At 38.9% G+C, this 21,664-nt stretch overlaps 1 protein-coding gene across 1 annotated transcript in view; it reads right to left on the bottom strand.

Annotated features, from left to right (window-relative positions):
- LRRC7 (leucine rich repeat containing 7) overlaps nt 1–21,664 on the bottom strand; it is a 231,908-nt gene continuing 210,244 nt past the window's right edge. The window contains exons 23-24 of the mRNA XM_090049025.1: nt 17,365–17,439; nt 1–1,816 (exon numbers count right to left, since the gene is read on the bottom strand). Coding sequence (XP_089905151.1) covers nt 1,709–1,816; nt 17,365–17,439 — 183 coding nt within the window. The 3' untranslated portion in view covers nt 1–1,708. The remainder of the gene's footprint in view (nt 1,817–17,364; nt 17,440–21,664) is intronic.

Genomic DNA, 21,664 nt, shown 5'->3' with positions numbered 1-21,664 from the left:
GAGGTGTGAAGGGAGGGGCAGACTTCTTTCTGCTGCTACAATCCTTGTACTTGCCATAAAACCACTGGTGCAAAGTGCAGTCTCTTACCAAACTCTTCACTGTAATTATTCCTGATTTACTCCTGCTTGAAAGGAAATTCAGGCCCATAGAGTAGACAGGGTTTTACATACAGTGACATTATATTATTAAAGTCATGTTAGTTTCATTCAGATTATAATGAAATGAATCAACATGTGTCAGATGGAAGGAGACGGAAAAGATTATCTTTTTGATAAAGTACTGTAAGCAATAAAGAAAAATGTTCAATAGCAGCCTTTAAAGTCTGACATAGCCACAACTGCTGTAAAATTTGTGTGGACTTTTTAAAATGTTCCATTAAAAAACTATTAAAAAATAGTTCAGACCACTTTACTTCCTATCTTCCAAAAGTCTCGAAACAGATGCTCGTTCTTGCTCCTATTAGAGTTCATGACCATTTTGCCATTGAGTTCAATGGAAACAAGATTCAAACTTACCCATAGCAAAGAAACTGATTTTCCACACTGTCAGTCACAGAAATGATAGACTTGGATTCTTAGACTAGCACCAGTTTAGCAGTGTTGTTCAGCATCTGTTCTTCTCCACTTGGAACTGTATTGAGGTTTATCTGATAGTATGTAGGTAGCATATCTCCAGGAAAAAAAACACATTTTTAAATGCTCTCTGTGGGGTGTAATCCTGCCACCCTTGCTAAAAATTATTGTACTTTAAGTGCCCCATTGATTTTAATGGGATTGCTATTCTTACTCAAATTAAATAATAGGAGTAAAACCATCACAGAACTCTTACAACAGTGGCCCAGAACAAAGATCTTTTATATAAGGGTGCAAGAAATGGGATAACATCTTAATTAAATAGGCCATAATTTTAAATAATTAAATTCACAAAAATAAAGCATAAGGTTTCCTGTCACCCATTACTTACTGCTTATATCTGAGATCTATCACTATCTAAAATTATCTTTCCATTTATTCAGCTTATACATCAGCCAAAAGAAAGTTAGTTAATTTTTGTTGTCTTGGCTATTTATCTTTAGGTCCCAGAGATGAAAGTATAGTCTATAGAATATTTCACCCCATATTGTTACAATATAGCTAATTAGTATGGAGCCAGCTCTAAACACTGTATATATACAGTTATTTCCATAAGGCATAGTATATATTTGCATTGAAAATAAATCAACATACTACATTTAATTTTAATATATACTTTCTTAGAGGTGTCTATGAAAATATTTTTCTCTATACTTGTTTGTTGTGAATCATGATAGAAATATCTTATGGGAATTACAACTCAATATAGTTTCCTTTATAAAGGCATATACAACTTTGAGGCAGTGTTTTTGATGGACAGCAGAATTCATAGAGAGCTTGTGTGTGCTTCTGTGTTCTGAAATTGTATGAAATCCACTTTGAGAAGTAATTTGATTAAAAAAACCTGCACCAATGCACAGCCAGAGGCTGACAATTAAAACTGATACATAATCACATGACCAACATATTTATAGTTAGCATTTTTCAAGATGATCAGTACTAACATATAATATTATACATTTGGCACTAATGTTTGCCATTGGTCCAGCAATTGGCAAAATTTGTTTCCTATGTATAAATTTCTGTTTGAACATTAGGTCTGGCTAGACATATGTTTACTATTTATAAAAAATATTTAGACAGTAAGCTCACGTTGAATAACTAGGTCTACTGTATTCTGGAAACTCTTCAGTAGTAATACTGCTTTCTCGTGTTCCATATGTACAAAACTGTGTCCATTCGCCTGTAAGACACAAACAAAAAACAAAAACAGGAAAATCAAATGAAATTCTGTTTAGAATTTTTCTTCTTTTTTGAGACACTTGAAATTGAAGTTAAGGATCACAGCATTTAAAAAATTACTAATAATGCTGGAAGACTTGTGTTTACCTTGATTGATAGACTATGCAATTCTGTATCTTATGAAGAGCAACAATAAAACTCAAAGGAAATATATTTAATGTAGCAGTTTGTGTTTTATTTTTTAATAAGTGCCAGGGGTGTGCTCACTCTATCCGTACTATATTACAGGTGACACTCACCAAGGCTTAGATCCTCAAGAGTGCTTAGGTGTCTAAAGAAGCAAATGATGTCTAACTGATGGCCTCAAGCACCTCCTGATAGCCTCAAAGCTGCTAGTCAGCTGTTGTCTAATCCTAGGTCAAGACAAAGCCTCATGGATTGAATCGGGATTCTCAAAATGTACTAGAAGGATACTATCCCATCACTAGATTGATACCATCCCATTAAACTAGAAGGATACAATCTGATCAGGCTATGTTTGGGGTTGACATATCTACCTCTAGATAACTGGGTGCTTACAGGAGTCACCTGAAATTTGAGATGCCAAGGTTGTAATTCCTACTCTTCTGATTTGGAGCAGGGATTTCAATCAGGTCTCCTATATTCTGAGCCAAATCACTGAGCTGTTTGGGGTTGGGTTGGGTGTCTTTCTTCTTTGTTGCAGGTATTCCTCTTTATATTAAATAATTTAAAACTTACTGGGCCAGAGACAATATGAAAGAAAGAGGGGCTGACTCAACAGCCCAATAATTAGGATATACCATAAATGTGGGAGACTGAAGTTCAAATCCCTATGGCAATAATTATTATACAAATTAAAATATCATCCACAAGGGAGACCCACCACAGACTCTGCATAGCCTAGTGACTAGGGCACTCCTCTGTGTTGTGGGTTAAAGTCTTTGCACTGAATCAAGCAGTCGGGATTTGAACTAGGGTTGGGTATTTGACCAGTCAAATAAAGTTTGGTCAATTGGCTAGTCAAATATTGGTCAAAAACTGTAAAAAAACTGCCAATAAGTCCAAATAATATATAGAAAAAGCATACATTTTCTATTAAGCAATGTATCAAAAACAAGAAAAAAAAATCATATTTCTGTCAAAACTATAAAAAATGTAGGGTTTTTTGGTAAAATTGCTATAATCTTTTACCTGTCCAAAAATATGCAGTCAACTGACAATATTTGACCAGTCAATTGATCGGCTTGCCAGCCCTAATTTGAACCCATGAACTCCCACATGTAGAGTATTCTAACCACTAGTCTGTTGGTTAGACCTATTGGCAGCACACCTACTGTTGGCTATGGTGTAGGGCTCTTTGCACATTGTTTCAGTAGTGGGATGGGGTATGTTCTTGTATGCAAATGGCACTTAAATGCCTAACTCCAGGAAAAGGTACATAGCTCAGGATCCTGAGCACAAGGAGTCATCTCTCTCACTAGAGTTCTCACATTTTCTTTGATTTTATTAATCATTTAACCATTCCTCTTTTCTCTGCATTTCACTTCCAGGTGCTTTGGCAGCCACTTTCTGAGCCAGTCCCAGAATCATCCCCTTGAGAAGAGGGGTGGGTGACTTGAGGCTGAACAGAACATTCTACTTGGAAGCAGAGTGCCTAGGAATTAGGCAGGCTTATGTGGATCTAGCTCTGAATTTCCCCATAAGAATAAAGCCACATTCACTACTTGACATGCAGAGTCTTGCTAACCACAAGCAGCAACACAAATATGAACAAAGGGAGTTGATGCACAGTTCTTCCTTTTTTCACAATTACAATGCCCAGGACAATCTTGCTGCAAATTCTTAACACAACAGACTATTTGTTTTCCTCCTTTCAGGACACAATACTGACTTCTTGACATAATTTCTTGCCAGCAACTGTGCAAGCATGATGTGCAATTCTATATATCATTTCATTAGTGCTAATTTTCAAGTATGTAGCAATTCCTGACCATTGATTGCAGATGCAGTTATCAAGCTGGTTAGTATGGGGATCCATTTTTTATTGTTATCAGTTTATTATTTTTCATTTTGTTGAGCATTTTGAAGTTTGAAACATGCCACTAATTCCAAAAAAAGAAACTGTTGAATGTGAGAGGGGCTGCAAATGAAGCAGCTGTATACTGGTCCAGCTAAGACAGGATCCCCATTGCCTTCAACAAGTGAAAGATCAATCCCCCCTAAGTAAGGGGATAACATAGAAGAGTTCATTTTATTCTGTTCTTTGTAATGCATGAAGAATACCTGACCTCAAAGGCAGCAGTGTTGCTGAAATTTCATAGAATAATTGTAACCACAAGGCACTATAGCCACACCCACTCACAAGCTGCCCTAACCCACGGTACTTTGGGTCAGCACTAGCCACTAGAGAGTCTTTTTTAACCATCATGTCTCTCCCAGGATGCCAGTCCATCAACTTTACGTTTCCAAAATAGCCGAAAAAATTCACAAGTGTAGAAAAAAATCTTTTTAGTGAGCATTAGATAAACAACACGCAAGAATCCTCTATTTTTTTCAGCCAATGCACGATATCAATTTCTCTGATATTAGATCACTGTACATATTTGCACACTGCATAGCCATTTATTTATAATTCCTAGACCATATGTATATATGACAATGAAGTTAAAACAGAGTATCAGTAAATATAGTTGAAAAAGGGGGATGGTATAATGATGTCTAAATCTCCCGGAAATAGTTAAGATTAAACTTAAATCCAAATATATAAAATTACAGCTGTGTACAGTAAGGACACTCAAGCAACCCTGACTCCACCCTGCAAAAATCGTACAATTAAGATTAATGCATTTTGGTGTTTGTTGGCCCAATTAAATGGATGCTTTATGGCAAAATAGTTTTCCTTTTCTTCCCTGAAATCACCATAGGTATTTAGTGAGCGGTCTCTGGCCTCATTTTGAAGAGATGGATAAAAAGGGGTCTGGGCCTTTAAGACAGCCAGCCCAGCCCAGGAGTCCTGCCCCTACTAAGTTATATAAGCACAGATCCAAGAAGTACTAGGCAGAAGGGTCCTGGCAGTGGAGCTTCTTTTGGCTAAAGCTGAGGCAATGTCAACCCTGGATGCAGCAAAAATGAGTAGGTCTTGGGAAGGGCTAGAGCTGGGGAAAGCCCAGCAGTAAGACTGAATGAGCCTAGAGGCAACCTGATAACAAGAGCCTGCATCAAGGAGTATGGGGTGACTGGAAGGGGAACAGGAAAGCTGCAGGAGGAGGAGGGGACTCTTTGCTGGGTTTTGTAGCTAATTGGAGAAAGTAAACTGTATGGCTATTGTCCATATTTGGGGGCTGGTTTTCTCATGGTGGGGAGGGGGGAAAGTGAGGCTGTTGGATTACTTTGGAGTGAGTCATACAGGACAGTACTGGCAAGTCAGCCTTTTGGATCATTTCAGGTGAACTAGCCAGTTGAACTACTTTGCCATTTACACCTTTCCTGTGAGCATACCATTTAAACTATCAGAGGGTGGAGGATGCCCCACTGAGAAGGCAGATGCTAGTCAAGGCCAAGGGCCCTGTGAGGTAACAGAAAAGAGGCAGCCAGCATGATTGCAAATAAAACAGCAGCATTTTCTGACAAATGTTTGGTGTTCCTGTGTTTTTAGCCTCACCACAATGTTTTTCCTTAAGAGATGTAAAAGCCCAGGGGGTGGGGTGAGGGGGTCCAATCCACCAGCCTCCAGTGCCAGCTGAAGAAACCCCAGACCAAACTTCCTCTGTTACCATCTTCCATTCTGAAGACAGAGTGGGGCTGGGAGGGGGAGGGATGGGGCTAGGGGAGAGTAGCTACAGACTTGCAGCCATTCCAAATTGCAGCTGAATCCCCCAACCCCCAGGATTCAACAGCAAACATCAGTTGGGTCCGGGAGGTCACGGTAAGTCATAGCACTTCCTGCAAAGTGCTATGAGTTACAGTGGGGAGCTGCACTTCTGTTTGACCCTTTTCCGTTTCCCATCGTTTTCCTATCAAAGAAATAAATAAAAAGTTAATGACAACTTTTAAAAGGAGGGTTTTCTGAGGAGAAAGGATGTTTAGTCATGAGTCCTATCAAATAGCGTGCATGTTATTGCAGGGTTCTGACACACTTCACACAGGACAGCTGAATTTGCTCCTTCATTACAAGCAAATCTCCCTTTTATTAACCCAGACACATTCTAAACATGCTCTACAATAGATTACATTATGCAATATTGCTTCAGCTCAGAAGACCAGCTCAGAAAAGGGATCAGGAAGTAACTCCTTCTTCAGATGAACTCATTGCCATTTGCCATTTTTACCATTTTTAAGGAAAAAAAACCTGTATCAATACTAACATATTGCTAGGCTTGCCACATATCCATTCCAAGTTTGGTGAGCAGAATTTAAGGCAATCACTAGGTGATGAAATCTGAAAAAGGAAAGCATAGTGGCTGGGTTCTGGATACTTTGCCACTATGTTATTACTAATATAGTGTCTGGGGCTGAACAAACATTCAAGAATTCACACCTCAAGGTTCTTGCAACTGAACTTGGACTCTGACAATACAGAACAATCAGCCATACATAACAATCCAGACTGCTGGTAAGTGAATATTATGATTTATTGTAATTGATTTTTGGTCAGGTGATTTAGCAGTATTTAGTGTGGGGTGAAGCTACCTCAATCCAAACTTAATCTCTATGGTGGAATTTTAGCCCAGTCTGGCACCTGGCTGTTTGTTACTATTTAAAGCATATACCTAGATTAGTTATCAATTAGCTCACAGAAGCTGGATTAGTTGCATTTTGCAGCACTGTCTCTCAAGGCAACTTCATAGTGTGGATCACACAACTGTCACCTGATCATCAAGTGCTATCATAGTTTCATAGTTTCTAGGGTCGGAAGGGACCTGAGTAGATCATCTAGTCCGACCCCCTGCCATGGCAGGAAAGAATACTGGGGTCAAACGACCTCAGCAAGGTGTACATCTAGCCTCCTCTTAAAGACCTCCAGGGTAGGAGCCAGCACCACTTCTCTTGGAAGTTGGTTCCAGACCCAAGCTGCCCTGACAGTGAAGTAGCGCCTCCTGGTATCTAGCCTAAATCTACCCTCTGCCAGCTTGTGAACGTTATTCCTGGTCAGTCCTGGTAGTGCTCAGGGAAACAGGGACTCCCCCAATGCCTGCTGGTCCCCTCTGACTAGTTTGTAACAGGCCACAAGATCCCCCCTCAGCCTTCTCCTCTGGAGGCTGAACAGGTTCAGGTCCCATAGCCTCTCCTCATAAGGCCTGCTCTGCTGCCCCCTGATCATGCGAGTGGCCTCCTCTGGACCCTCTCCATGTTGTCCACATCCCTCTTGAAGTGCAGCGCCCAGAACTGGACACAGTACTCCACCTGCAGCCTGACCAGTGCTGCACAGAGAAGGGGTATCACCTCCTTGGACCTGCTTGAGATGCATCCGTGGATGCATGACAAGGTACGGTTGGCCAAGAAGATGCTCAGCAGTTGTAAGTCTTGTGGATTTTGGATGGTATTTTTAAAGAAGTTCTCAACCTCATTGGACTCAATGCACCTGTTGGAGAATGCCAACTTTTATCTTTCACTTGCTTTTTGAGTATGGTAAAATTACAGAGCAATGCTTCTACTGTGAACTAGTTGGAAAAGTTTGAACACTATCCTATTTCTGAGTTTATCTTGTGAATCATGTTTGCATACCTGACACTGCTAAAACTGCATGCAACTTTAAAAATGATCTCAAGCAGTCTCAGGGTGCAATGTTATCTTTGTTGAGATTCACTGCTCGAGGGGCATCCAAATTCCTCAGAAATTAAATAGGAATTGGGTGCCTGAATCCCTTATGCTCCTTCAAGAACCCAGCCTAAATGGACACTGAATTAGCCAAGGAACAGTGATGTTCAGGTTAACTCTTCTTTTCTTTTCTTTCCCACCCAAAGAAGCAGAGGAATGTGGGACATTGTTGTGAAGTGCAGTGTAGAATCATATCCTGAACCTCTTCTAGGGCTGGTAAAGTTTATGCCTCATCCATCTACCTCCAGAAGCTACACTGGGCTCCTCATTGAACAAGGGTGGACATGGACCCCCTTTGCATTATTTGCCCATTTTCCTTCAATACCTTCTGCCTGTAGAGCAGGCAGGTTTATCTCACCACCAGAAGGTCAGAAGCCAGAATAGAATCATAGAAGGTGAGGGTTGGAAGGGACCCTAGGAGGTCATCTAGTCCAACCCCCTGCTCAAAGCAGGGCCATCCCCAACTAGATCATCCCAGCCAAACCTTTGTCTAGCTGGGTTTTGAAACCCCCGAAGGATGGATCTTCTACCACCCCTCTAGGTAACCTGCTCCTGTGTTTTATTACTCTCCTAGTGAGAACATTCTTCCTAATATCTAACCCAAACTTCCCTTGCTGCAACTTGTGACCACTGCTCATTCTGTCATCTGCCACCACTGACAACAGTCTACCTCAGCCCTCTTTTGAGCCCCCATCCCTTCAGGTAGTTGAAGACTACTATTAAATCTTTACTCAGTCTCCTCTTCTCTAGATTAAATAAGCCCAGTTCCCCCAGTCTTTCCTTATAAGTCATATGCCCCACCCCCTCACTGTTTTTGTCACCCTCTGCTGGATTCTCTCCCATTTGTCCATACCCTTTTTGTAGTAGGGGGCCTAAAACTGAACACAATACTCCATGTGGCCTCACCAGTGATGAATAGAGGGGATTAATCACTTTCCTTGACCTATTGGCAGCACACATACCAATGCAATCAAGTATGCCATTAGCCTTCTTGGTAACCAGGACAAGCTGCTGGCTCATATTCAGCTTATTGTCCACTGCGGCCCCCAGGTCCTTTTCTGGAGAGCTGCTGTCCAGGCAGTCAGCCCCCAGCCTGTACCAGTGCACGGGACTGTTTCATCTCAAGTGCAGGACTTTGCACATGTCCTTGTTGAACCCTCGTGAGAATAGTTACTACACGGCAAACGACTTCCCCCCCTTATAATTAATACGCAATGAGAAAGCAGATTGAATATGTGGTGGCTTTGTATATTTACTCTGTCTCTGGGGACTGTTATGCTACACATTTAACTTTTTCCCAGGTTGTTAACATTTTTTACTTTGAGAGTCGGCAAAGCATGATAACTTTGGCATGAGCTTTTTCTTTTATTTTGTACTGTGAGCCCAAACATCAGAAACTCTTTTGGTAAGTAACAAATAAAGTTGATGGAAAACATTCATTTGGAGCCAGATTGTGCTGTAATGAGCCATTATTGACTATTAAGTATTATACAAAATGTGTGCAAGAGTAGAAGTGAGGCGATAGATTTTGCATCATATCATTCTTTTCTTTAAAGAAAAAGCTTCATAAAAGTTGGTTTTGCTGCCTGGTAAGTCTCTCAAGATAAGATACCTTGGGTGCATCTACAGGTTTCTGTATGGAAATGTTACTATGGTGCTGTTCTTTAGTAGTTCCTTTTGGAAGTACTAACGCATGTTGCAGTAACTACCTGTACTGCGCCATGTGCATGGCACATTATTACATTTCACCGCTATGTTGCTGTAGAGACATGCTAAAACGGGGAATGCATCATTATGGTGATGTAGCTGCTGATCACATGTAGACCCACATGATTTCTGTGTCACTGTAGTTCACCATATGGTGCATCATTATGGCAATGTGGGGTGACCTTATGTTTTTGCTGTTTTTGTGTGTGACAGTATAAATTATGTGAGAGAACTGTATATTTTTCTTGTTACTGGGTCTTTTGGCCACATGCAATATAGCCATTCATCTTTGTAAAATGCTGACATTTTAAAATAAAATTAATGGTTCTTACCTGCCAAGTAGCTAAATTACCTCTGAGTTTGAGTGACAGAGGAAAGATATGAGAATTACTGCTTGAGACATACATTAACATTCCACAAAGAGACCCAAAGTAAGTTGCACTAGCAAGCACTGTAAATTTCATCATCAAAACAATGAATGCTTTGCACCAACACAGCAACTTCCATTTGAGTATATCAAAGCATTTTTCAAACATGAATACATTAGCCTCACCACAACTCTATGGTATTAGTGTTTGTAGGAGCATCCCCATGTGTGGAAATTGAGGTATAGAGAGGTTATGTGATTTGCAGTTACATGGACTGTCTGAAGCAGATCGGATTGGAACCCAGACTTGAATCCCAGTATTCCCCACAATATATTATAAAAAACTGGTTGTTCTTATTATTTGACCCCTTAGTTATTTATTGTCCACACAACAAACTTTCTTTAACCTAATACAGAAGTCAGCAACAGACAGCACATAAGCCTATGTATGTACAAGAGAGCCAGGAGAAGGTGAAGATACGACTTATTTTAAAATGTCAGCTAGCAGAGCTAGCTACACACATGGGGGAAAAAAAACCAGGTAGATGTTACAGCCCGACAAGGGCTCTGCTAAATTATATCCTTTCCCTGAAGTAGGAGATTTGTAACATTAGCATCCTTGGCTAAGTACAAAAATACAAAAAAAACACGAGATGGAATTGATTTCAGTTATCCAGTTTCTTGTAAGCAGTACAGAATGCACATTCACTCTTTGGTTGGGGGTGGTGGGGAGGAAACCTTAGACCAGGTTCTGCCATTTTTAAACCAGTGTGTGTGTGCCAAACTTCTGTTTTGTAATGAGTATAGACCAGCTTTGTGTCCTGAACTTCTGTTATGGTTATAGACCAGTTTCCAATCACCAGGGATCCTGGTTTCTCTAATAAAAAAAATAAAATCCTCAACTTTTGATTTAAAAAAAGTAACCCCAAATACACATTTTTCCATGACTAAAATGAAACACCACTAATATATATATACACATATACATATACATACATATCAATGTTTCATTTTAATCATGGAAAAATGTGGATTTTGGGTTACTTTTTTTAATCCAAAAATTGGGAATTTTTTTTTTTTTAATCGGAGAAAACCAGAACCACTTATACTGGTAAAAGTATAACGTCTGTAAAGTGTGATGTCTGTACCTGACTCTGGAGTCTGTGGCACTTTTCTGCCTAGAGTTTTGCAGTTCTAATCCCAAATCATCATCTTGCTATATTTGATATATAGATGTAAACATGTAAGTAGCTACAGAAAGATAAATAGTTAATATCAAAGGTTGAAAGCCATAGAAGAAGCAATATGTTGGAATAAGTAGTACTTATAATTAGTAGCCAGATTATTCATGCATCTGTTTATAACTTGGTAACTGTGGTTTCTAAATTTAAGAATAATCAAGGGGAAACATGCCATGTATAAAAATGAAGAAAACACCCCTAAATGACATTTCCATTCTTGTCCACATTGCTCTGCTACATGAGTTCATATTTCAGACAGAAATATCTGACTATAAAAGTAGTTTCATTAAATAGGCACAAAATTAGGGATGTATGAGTTGGCTGAGTTAATCAATTTTGCTTTGATTCACAGGGTAGTCAATTCATTATTTTCTTCAATATTTCTCACTCATTACAACTTCAAACTACTGATTCGCTTGAAAATTCAGATCAGCTTTTGAAAGGACAAAGTTATTAAACCAATTTGTATTTTGGAAAATTCAGAAGCCATATTTCCCATCTTTTTAGGCTATCTTGGATGTTATTGTATTAATGTTTTTAAAAAGTGGCAAGTCTGCACTTTGCCTTAGAAGTCAACTGAAGGACAGTCTGGTTTTGACTGGTTCGAGTCCATTCTAATACCATTTCAACAGATGGTCTAGTATAAAGTGAATTCTTAATGAGCAAAACTCATTCCTGTTACATACTGATGGTCACAACCAGTTGATGAAATCTTTTGAAACTGAGGGAAATAAGCTTAAACAAGAGAGTCTGATAGTAACATAAATCTATTGTCCTAAAATTGTGGCTAGCATACCTTCATGTGATTTTTCTGAAAGAATTCTTATGATAAGAATATAATGGCAAGCACTATAGATTAGGTAATGTTAGTTTGATCTATCATCTATATTTTTAATTTAAAAATTAAAACAAGTATTAAAATGTAGCTGTAAAACATTACTGAGTAGATATATGACACTCTCTCATGCTAGTTTTTCTCATTCCCAGCTCTTAAAAAACAAAGGACTATTCAGCATGAGAAAGAGTGATAGATTCTGAGCCCAAGTTCTTGTAGGTCCAGTCCAACAAGTCTGCTCCACGAAGGGGAGGGGGAGGGACCCCAAGGCCCGCTGGCCATCCTAGCCCCATGAACAGACTTACTGGCAAAAAGGGACCTTAAATAAGATGGCTGCTGGCCCCAAGTGCAGGTGATGATGACAGGCCTGGGGCAGAAGTAGAGGGTCAGGAGACCCAGGGAGAGGCCAAAAGCCTTGGAGTTGGTCTAGAACGGGCAGTTTGGTGGTAGGGGCCACAGGAGGCATAGCTCCAGGGATAAGCCAGTCCGGACTGCCTGAGAGAAAGGACTCTGTGCCATAGAAAGGTGGAAGAGATGCTACACCATGAGCAACATGAGATTAGTACCTTAAACCCTTAGCACTGGCACTCCCAAAGGTAAGATTAACCCCAACAGGGGAGCTTGTGTTCTGTGAGCTTTATGTTTTGGGAACAGACAGTCATGCTTTTGATTTACATTTGGACTGAAGGACTGGGATGGCTGTTAGGAGCAGATCAGAGGCCGCTGGGGTGTGGCAGGGGCACCCAGCTCAGAGCACTCCCAATCTTGGGGTGTTGCGTACAGGCAGGCATCCAAATATGTTCAGAGGGAAGATTGCGGTGTGTAAGGACTGCATATCTGACAGCAGATTGGGGGGTGAATTTCCTATACTTGCAATGGGCATGCTTTGTGGCTAAGTGGCCCAGAACCTGCAAGAGGCTAGAGCTGGAGCCTGAAAACGTAGGGCCCTGGTGCAGTGGACCCCAGGCAACAGGATCCAGTCAGATTAAAAGTGACCTGAGGCCAGGAAGGGTCTGGGTTCAGACAAGGACCTACCCCAAAACCTGTATCCGCCTCCTGGGGACAGCCTCCCTACAAAACATCAAGTTGTGGCAGGTGAGAGAAACCATGAGAGGGAGGGACCCAGAGTCTGGAAGCAAGGGTGAGGAGGTCAGAACCAGGCGGCAAGTCAGGGCAGGAGCCTTGCCACATCAGCACTGAACATTCCAGTTATAATCTCCTATTTAAGTCACTGGGAATATTTGTATGAAGGGGTTGGGAACATACAAAACTTTAAATATACAGGAAATCCTCACTATTTTCAGGTTCAGCATTCATGGTTTCAAATATTCATGAATGCTGAACTGGCTTCTTAAATACACGTAAAGGAGCTCCTCGGGAGCTCCGCACTTGCCGCTGCCAGACTCCTGCCACCACTGCCGGGCTCCCGCAGTAACCAGAGAAGTTGTGCCCCCTCAACCAGCCGCTGGGGGCACTGAGTTCATGAACACAGATGGCATTCATGAACACAGTGCCTTATTCGTGGATTTCGCCATCATGGGGAATACAAGAACGTATCCCCTGCGAATGGCGAGGATGGCCTGTACCTCGAAATGCTAGAGTGGTGATAGGAGCTTATTTATATTTCACCGTAAGACACAGGTTAATGATAAATGTACACTTAATTTCTGAAAATAAATTACACAGTGTGGATCATTTCCATCAGAACATAGCAAATAATATGACAAAATATAATGACACAACATTTTATGGAGGCTGGAGATTAGTACTACAGTAAAAGCTCTGTTATCCAGCATGAGTAGGGAATGGGGGGGGTGCCGGTAATCAAAAAATGACAGTTACCTGAGGCAGGGGTTTTCGATTGGATGCGGAGTGGGGGGAGGGGGAGATGTTAGTGGCAGCCTCAAGCAGAGTGGTGGCAGCGCAGGGTGGTGGGTGGCAATGGCAGCCACCAAGTACAACTTCCCGGCCCTTCATCCAGCTGGCTGGCCAGAAATTCCAGTTCGTAGAGCGTGCCAGTTACTAAAATGCTGGTTGACAGAGCTTTTACTGTATACTCTCAGACATCTGTTGAAAGTCTACCACCACCATACTGGAATGCATGGAAGTGCCATGAAGTCCTTAAGCTTTATGTAAGTCGAGGGTGTTATTCCCCAGTGAGAGCTCTTCTTAATGGTGAAGGCTCATACTTGACAGTGCTGGTAGGTTAATAAGGAACTAAAGGACTGTTGAGAATAAACATGTTAAAGAAATCCACCAATACAGAATTCTATTTTATTAAGTAGGTAAACTCTGCTAAAGTGCTTCACTGAAAGAAAACATCTGTATTTTTTTATTTCTTAGTTCAAGCTAAATTTACTCCCTGTTTCATTCAGGATAAATTCCTGCAGTTAGCTTCACTTACTGTGGACTAGAAACAGACAAATGAAACGGTTACCCTGGACTTGGCTGCACCACAGTCTGTCCATGCTCTGCTTATGGGCAATTGGTTTTAGACTGTTACCATGAATTGCATAGTTAGACCTTGCAGTCTACTAGGTACAATAAATATTTTCTTTTAGTTGGTTCCCCACTTGACAACAGAGTAATCATAATTAATAGAGCATCTGTATTCAAATGAGACCAGAATTATAAAATGTATAATTAATTAGACTGGTATTTGAACCATCTGTGTTGTTTTTCAGTTACCAAGCAATCACCCTTGCAGGAGGGATAGCATTAAAGTGATATAATGTACATCTGAAGTTGCAGGTGAATTTATTCTTAATTTCACTGTCACTTATTTTGTATAAACCTTCTTTTAGCTTTCCAAAATTTCATTCTACTTTATAATAAAAACTAGTGTTTATTGATGCATAAAAGAAAAAGTTAAGACCAGATTACTGAAACATTCTAAATAATTTTATGCTGGGAGCGGATATTATTATGCCATTTTTATACTGTTGGTCTTACATTTCCAGCTTTCTTTCCAAACCTAATCTCAGATCACTTTGAATCTAAAGAGGGCTGTGCCAACCAATTTAGACTTTAAGAAGGACAAGGCAATTTATTACACTGGTGACACATTGTTTATCAAAGGTAACTCAATGCTATTAGCTCTTTGCACAGTGAGTGCTCCTAAGCAAGGGCACCTGTTGTGTGGCATCAAGAGAAATCATTTCACAGAACAATCAGGAAATTGGTGAAGGCCGGAATGGTAAATCTTGACTAAAAATGTATTATGTACAGAAGAAACTGCACCTGCTTAAAACAATGCAATGTACAAAGGATTCCATTCAGAACACTCCCACAGCTTCTGTACACTGCTTGCAACTTCAGGCAACACTCTTATCATTTTCATTTTTGTTCTATTCCTTGTCTGCTTATGTAATCCAGTTTGACAATACTCCAAATATGTAATTCTAGAGGTCTCTTATTCGCAAATCTAATTTAGATTTCTTAGGTGTTTTCCTTGTTTTATAGCTGTCTTTGGGATGGTCAAGTAATGGTTTCAAATGCACAGTATGGTGTTTGTACAGCAAATTCATAAAAACATATCAAATGCAAACAAATTGACAGCAATGAAGAATGGTCCAGAACCTGTTGAAATCAATAGTCTTCTTTCTAGTATAAGGCTACCTGAAAAAAAACAAGCATTCTGACAACTCGGTTAGAAACGATGTGGCAATGGTGTTTGCAAATTTCCTCAACGCAGAGATTTCTCCAATTGAAGTGTGCAAAGCAGTGATCCTCAACCCTGAATCAAGTTTAGGTGGGTTCAACACCTGTTACATACTTTTATATAAATATACTAATGCCCTGCCCTCCACCAAAAAGTACAATTGATTTCCAGTGGCAATTTATTTTCGAGGCTTAAGTATTGCCTTCCAGGACGCTATATAAAGAATATATTGTGGGAATATGCTTTCCCTTTCCATTACACTGAGGCACAAAATTATTTATTTTTTAATCAATGGAGAATGTCTGAAACACCCCACTGGGGACCATCTTGCCTTTCCTCTGCCTGGGTCAGAACAGAAAAGTTGTATCTAAGAGGTCCAGTCAAATAAAATCTTGGCATTTTCAAAATCTGGAGGTTTCTCACTGGGCCACTCAAAAGATGCTGTTATCAAGCAGAACAGATGCTATCCCTTTCAGTGTGTGCATTTAAAAATGTTTCAACAATGAAGAGACAAAGGACTGCAGTTACATTTCTATGTAAAACTGACTGCAGAATTCATTGTGTTATTTATACCAGCATAAAATATGAAAACCATAAATATCTTGCATTGTCACTCATTCAATAAAATATTGAAATCCATTCTTTCATTCACACAAAAGAAATAAAGAATAAATGAATGAAATAGCACAATGTTATTATTTTATGCAAATAGCAGCCTGATGAGATAGAAAAAACAAATCATTGCATATGCTAATAGTACTAAAAGGGGTAAGCCATTTAATAAGACACAGATAAAACTACTTTTTATCATCTCAGAACAGCTGTATTGGCCTTGCATTTAAAGGCAATAGATATGCAACTTTTCTATTTGTTGTCATTCAATACCTGGGTTTCTATATAACTCCATATGGTTTAAGTCTAGTATAGATTCTTATCTACATCATGCCAATAGCTTGTGATCACAAGTCTACATCTGCTAATGGACCTTTAATTTCTGCTCTGAAGAGCTGAGGAAAGAGCATCATCAGCGACAAATTCTTTCCTTGGGAGACCCTTACCCTACTGATTTAACAGAACTGGACATTATGCAAACCAATGTACAGTATTACTTTAGGTTTTTTACCCAAGTGCTTGCACTGAATGGTGGTCACAACAAAAAGAGATCTTTAATTTGTTAGTTGTTCTGTAGAAATACTTTGTATGTGTATTGTACATACAATATAACATGGGCCCTGTTATTTTACATAAATAAGGGACCAAAGTGAAAAATACACGGGAGGGCAAACTTCCTCTTGAGATCACATCTTGTCTCCAAAAGGGGCACCCTGAACCTATGGGTGGGAGAAAAGTCACCATTCCCAGACTTTATGGGTTCAGAAATAAACCTACGGAGTCTGAGCCATGCCTGGCAATAGACTTTCTATCCAAACAAAACTCTACACTGCCATTCCCCCCTACGAGCTTTGCTGCCATTAGCTCCTCTTCCTCCTATGCTTGCACTTCATCTCGTCTCTGAGGATGTCAAAGCTAGAGAACATAGTGAATGGTTCTTGGACTCATTCCCTCTTGCTGTAAAACCCCCCCTGCTCTCAGAGATTTCATAAAAAGAAATATTTCAGTTTCAGTATGTAGTTAGAGGGAGGGAGTCACTGAGACAATCCCTCTCCTTTCTACATAGCCTCTACACTTCCACTCTAGTTTGTCTTCTTTCTCTTTACCTATAAGAAAAACATCAAAAGGTATTATAAATTAAATAATGAAGTTAACAACAACACAAAAGAGAAAGAAAATCTAAACTAACTGCTACTGGAAAAATACCTTCTTATAGGTGAGTACTGCAAATTTGATTTAGAACTGAATTCAGATTATAAATTAAACATGAAATGTAGTTCCCTCTTACCTTAAGGATCTTATCACCAGGCTGTAGCAGGTTGGATGCTGGTCCATCAGGCTGAACCCTAGTAACAAAGATACCCTATAAGTCAGAAGTAACAGAGGTTAGGATTCTATTATGAAGACCTAGGCTAAAGGTTTGTTTGATATTTTGTACTGTAAATGGAGGGACATCAGCAATGATCCCATGAACCATGGCAATGTGGTGTCTAAAAGATCCCATTCACCAAGTTGCAACAGTGGAGAAAATGCCAGTTACTTTTGAACTATAATTTAGAAACACACAACTCTAAGCAAGTCACTAAAAACGATCAGTCCAGCTCCTAAAGCAGGACATTGAATTATAAATATATTATAGTGTATTTTTATTTTTAATCATCTGGAACTCACCCAGTATTTAGCCTTACTGAATATACCTGGTAGAATTTACCCCAATTATCCGACAATCCCTTAAAGATTTATTCAAACTACTTTTCCTTGCTGATAATTTTTATCCCATGACAAGTCTAAAAGCTTTATATGGATTTGCATAAACTGATGGTGACCAAAGACTACAGGCTCAAACTACAGTGAAATATTGTTCTATAGAGCAAGTACTTGGCTGTATGCATAAAATAAGCTTGTATAAAGAACATTACAGAGCTGACTCTTATTAAATATTGTCTAAAAGATCAATACAGTAATTTCCTGATATCCATCCAATCACTTGGTTAATTGTACTCTAATTTATGCAGGATGTTCCCTTATTTTAAATAGGGAAAAAATCATCCTTTTTCCGATTCAGTGCCCATCACCCTTATTGCTTGTGAGATTGTTTGGTTGGGGGTGTTATTTTTGCAGTTTGTGTCTGATAAGTGAACAAATTCACAAGAGGGCAAAATATTAAATGAAAAAGATGATCTTGATTCAAGAATTTCAGAAAGGCAGGCATGTTAAGGAAACCCAGCAACTGAAATGCAATTTCTAAGTAAGCACTGCATGAACTTCCCTTTCTCTTGCTAAAACCCAAACACTTCTCTTTTTCTGTAATCCTTAACCCTTGTATTTACTGTGCATCCAAACGTCTTTCTGCTTATTTGGAACAATAAGTTTTTATGTTAAAGTTTCTGATTCAGACTGGTTATATTGCTGCCATTAAAACACAAAGAGATTTGGTAATTATAATTTTACTTCATGGTGAATCCACTGTAGATTTCCAGGATTTCTGTAGCTCATTGCCTTTTCTGTCTCAGGCAAAGTTCAGTCTGCGATTTCTACTTATCACATTAACATAGTTAACTCTTTGACGGAAGGAAGATGTCTCTAGCTTGTCTTGTCTAGCATCTGGGCTATATATGATTGTACTTGCAAGATAGATTCACAATACAGAACTGATTCTCATGTTTTCTGCTACTTCTCTGGTCCTCCCATCCCTCATGAAATCTTCCGTTTTGTTATCTTTCCTCATCTGTCAGCCAGCAGTTTCTCTGGTTCTACCTAAATATTTTCATTAAGTTTGACTGACATCTTGGGGTCTTCTCTTTGTCATGCTTAGACATACACATTGTTAAACTTCCTCTGCAGTTAGTCTAGGAACTGACCTTTGGGCGGCGCATACAAAGAGGAGATTGAAGAGACCAGACTATTTAAAAAATACTGTCCAGGAAGCAGGAAAAGAGTTAAGCATTAAGATACTGCTTCTGAATCTGTGTCTTTGAAATCTACACAAGGTGCCTCTCATCCTACAATGTATATATTCCTCTACTTTTTCACTCTTCAGGAAAACACTTATTCAATCACTATAAAGATATGGTGTTTTTAGAAAAGTGAATTAGTTGCACTAATGGTGAATTAGAAAGGGTGAATTAGTGCATTAAAGCATTAAGTTGTACTGTCTGCAAGTAGCAGGGATACACAGTCTCCTAAAAAAGTAAGTATTCTTTTAAAAATAAATTGCAGAACGGAGGTGTTCAAATCTTTATTTCTTAGGCTAGTTATCATCTAAATTTTGTCATAAATAGGGCTTTTTAAAAGACAGCACTGGTTCTGATGAAACTTCAGGAAAGGTCCAGGACAGAATTTTTGGTCAAAATGACAGAGAAACAAGCCACCCAAGAATTGCCAATAACCTGGGACTCAGGGGCCCCCTCTTAGATCAGAAGACCCAAGATTCAAGTCCCTGCTTTTATTTCTTATTGAAACAAGGGATATAAACCTTGTTATAGGGACATGTCCTAACCACCTATGTCTAGTTATTAGCTTTGTAAAGGGCTTGTATATATTTGGCAAGGAATTTTCTAGTAATTTTTTTCCTCATCTTTGATATAGCAGGACCATAGAAATGTGAGTTTTGCTTCCATTGATATGCAGTGGTTTTTCTATTTGATGCAGAGATATAATTACTTAACAATTAAGACAGTGATTCTCAGACTTTACAGGCTTCTAGTGACCCACAGAATTCTTGATGATGGTCTACATGGGGCAATACTCTTCTTTGTTTCCAACTACTAAGGTACATTAGAACTATTTAAGTACTTTTATCTGATAGCAAAATAATTTTAAGTCCTTTTATTTGCCAGTATTACTTGTTATAGTGAATGCAAATGGATGGGAAGTGCAAGCCCAGGGAAGATGCAGCCCTTACTTCTGAAAATGTTTTTGCAATCCATGCATAAACAGCTAGTTTATCTGGGCATATAGTTGACAAGTTGAAACCCATTAAAATAGCTGCAAGATGCATATGAAACCAAGACATTAAAATAGAGCAAGAAGAGGTCACTTGCTTACAATGGCTGATGGTTAGTGTCATTATAGATCCATCAGTCAAAGCACTCCTTTGAGACATCTGGTGATAACCCAAGAGTACATCTTATTTTCATTTGTATTTAATATGAAGATGAATATTTTTAGCTTGGTGATAAGTCCACTTGTAGACAGTAAAATACTGGTATAAAATATTTATATCCAGTTATTGTGATTGTAGGATTACAGTGTAGTTGAGCCCTGTTCTTGCTTTTAACATATTGTAAATATACAAACCATGACAGAAGTATTTCAAAAAGCACTTAAAAGATCTGATGTAGCAGCATGGAAGGATTAAAGAGTAATGCTTCAGAAAAGAATAAAATAATTCATTCCTTTTGTGAAAACAAACAATAACACAGAAATGGAATCATGTCCCACAGTCTAGCTCTCTGTTTCACTGGTTTAACTGAAAATTTGGCTATTAAACTCTTAGAAAGAAATGTATGTTTATAGTTTTGCTACATACTACTGCTACAGGATCAATCTATTACTCATGTAGACACATTCATGATGGAATGTGACTTCTTTTTTCAGTGAAAATATGAAGAATTTCACGTGTGAAAACAAGTGACAAGGTATTTAATTATAAGCCACATTAGGAAACGTAAAACAGAGTCATATTTACAATAGTTATATATGAAACTCGACAATTCCTGATCCTAATGGCAGGATATCTAATACATTTTAGGTGCCATATGTTCACATATATATGCTATATGTTCAAATACATCGGGACTATAATGATCTACTCCCCGACATCCAAAATCAGAGATTAGTAATATGAAGTGACACGATTTGTGAATTAATTAAAGGGATATTTTCAAAAGTATTTTACATTTTCCATGAACATCCATTCTTAATTTTAGTGACAGGGAAATTATTTTTATAAATGTATTTGTGGATCTAAGATTTCACTTAAGGGTTAAAAAGAATAACAGGTTCCATCTGCTTTGCTGAGCTTTCTGAACTTGGATTGTGAGTAGGTGTGAGGGTGCTGGTCAATATCAAGAACGAACATACCATGTTTATAAAATAAGAATCTCTAGTTTTCTATTAGTAACAAAGCTCAATTTATTTTAGTACAAATTACAGACCGAATTAGAGAGAACTTTTTACTTCAGAGTATCTATATTTGATATAACCCTCAACTCTTAAGCATTCTTGTCCTTCTTTTGCTGACTAGAGTGTTACCAAGGTTTTGGAATACTTAAACTACACCTGCAGCAGTTATCAGTGAAAAGCCTCAAATAACTGATTCCCAAAAGGTATGTTAATTTATAGCATTTCAACAATTAGTAATCTGCCTGGAAGACAGATAAATTGCCGGGGGGAGGGGAAAGTTGTGCGTGTGACATCTATTTCAGCTCCCTGCTCAAGACAGGATCATGCCTAGTCAAGTCATTCCATACTCTTAAAAACTTCCAAGGATAAAGATTCCACAGCTGCTCTAGGTAATCTGTTTAAACGCTTAACCACTCTCAGAGGGAGAAGTCCTTCTAATCTAAATTTCCCATGCTGCAATT

Source organism: Crocodylus siamensis, chromosome 5, assembly GCF_052110815.1.
Source record: "Crocodylus siamensis isolate JL-2025a chromosome 5, ASM5211081v1, whole genome shotgun sequence".
Lineage (NCBI taxonomy): Eukaryota > Metazoa > Chordata > Crocodylia > Crocodylidae > Crocodylus > Crocodylus siamensis.
This window is presented reverse-complemented; position numbering and strand designations above follow the sequence as displayed.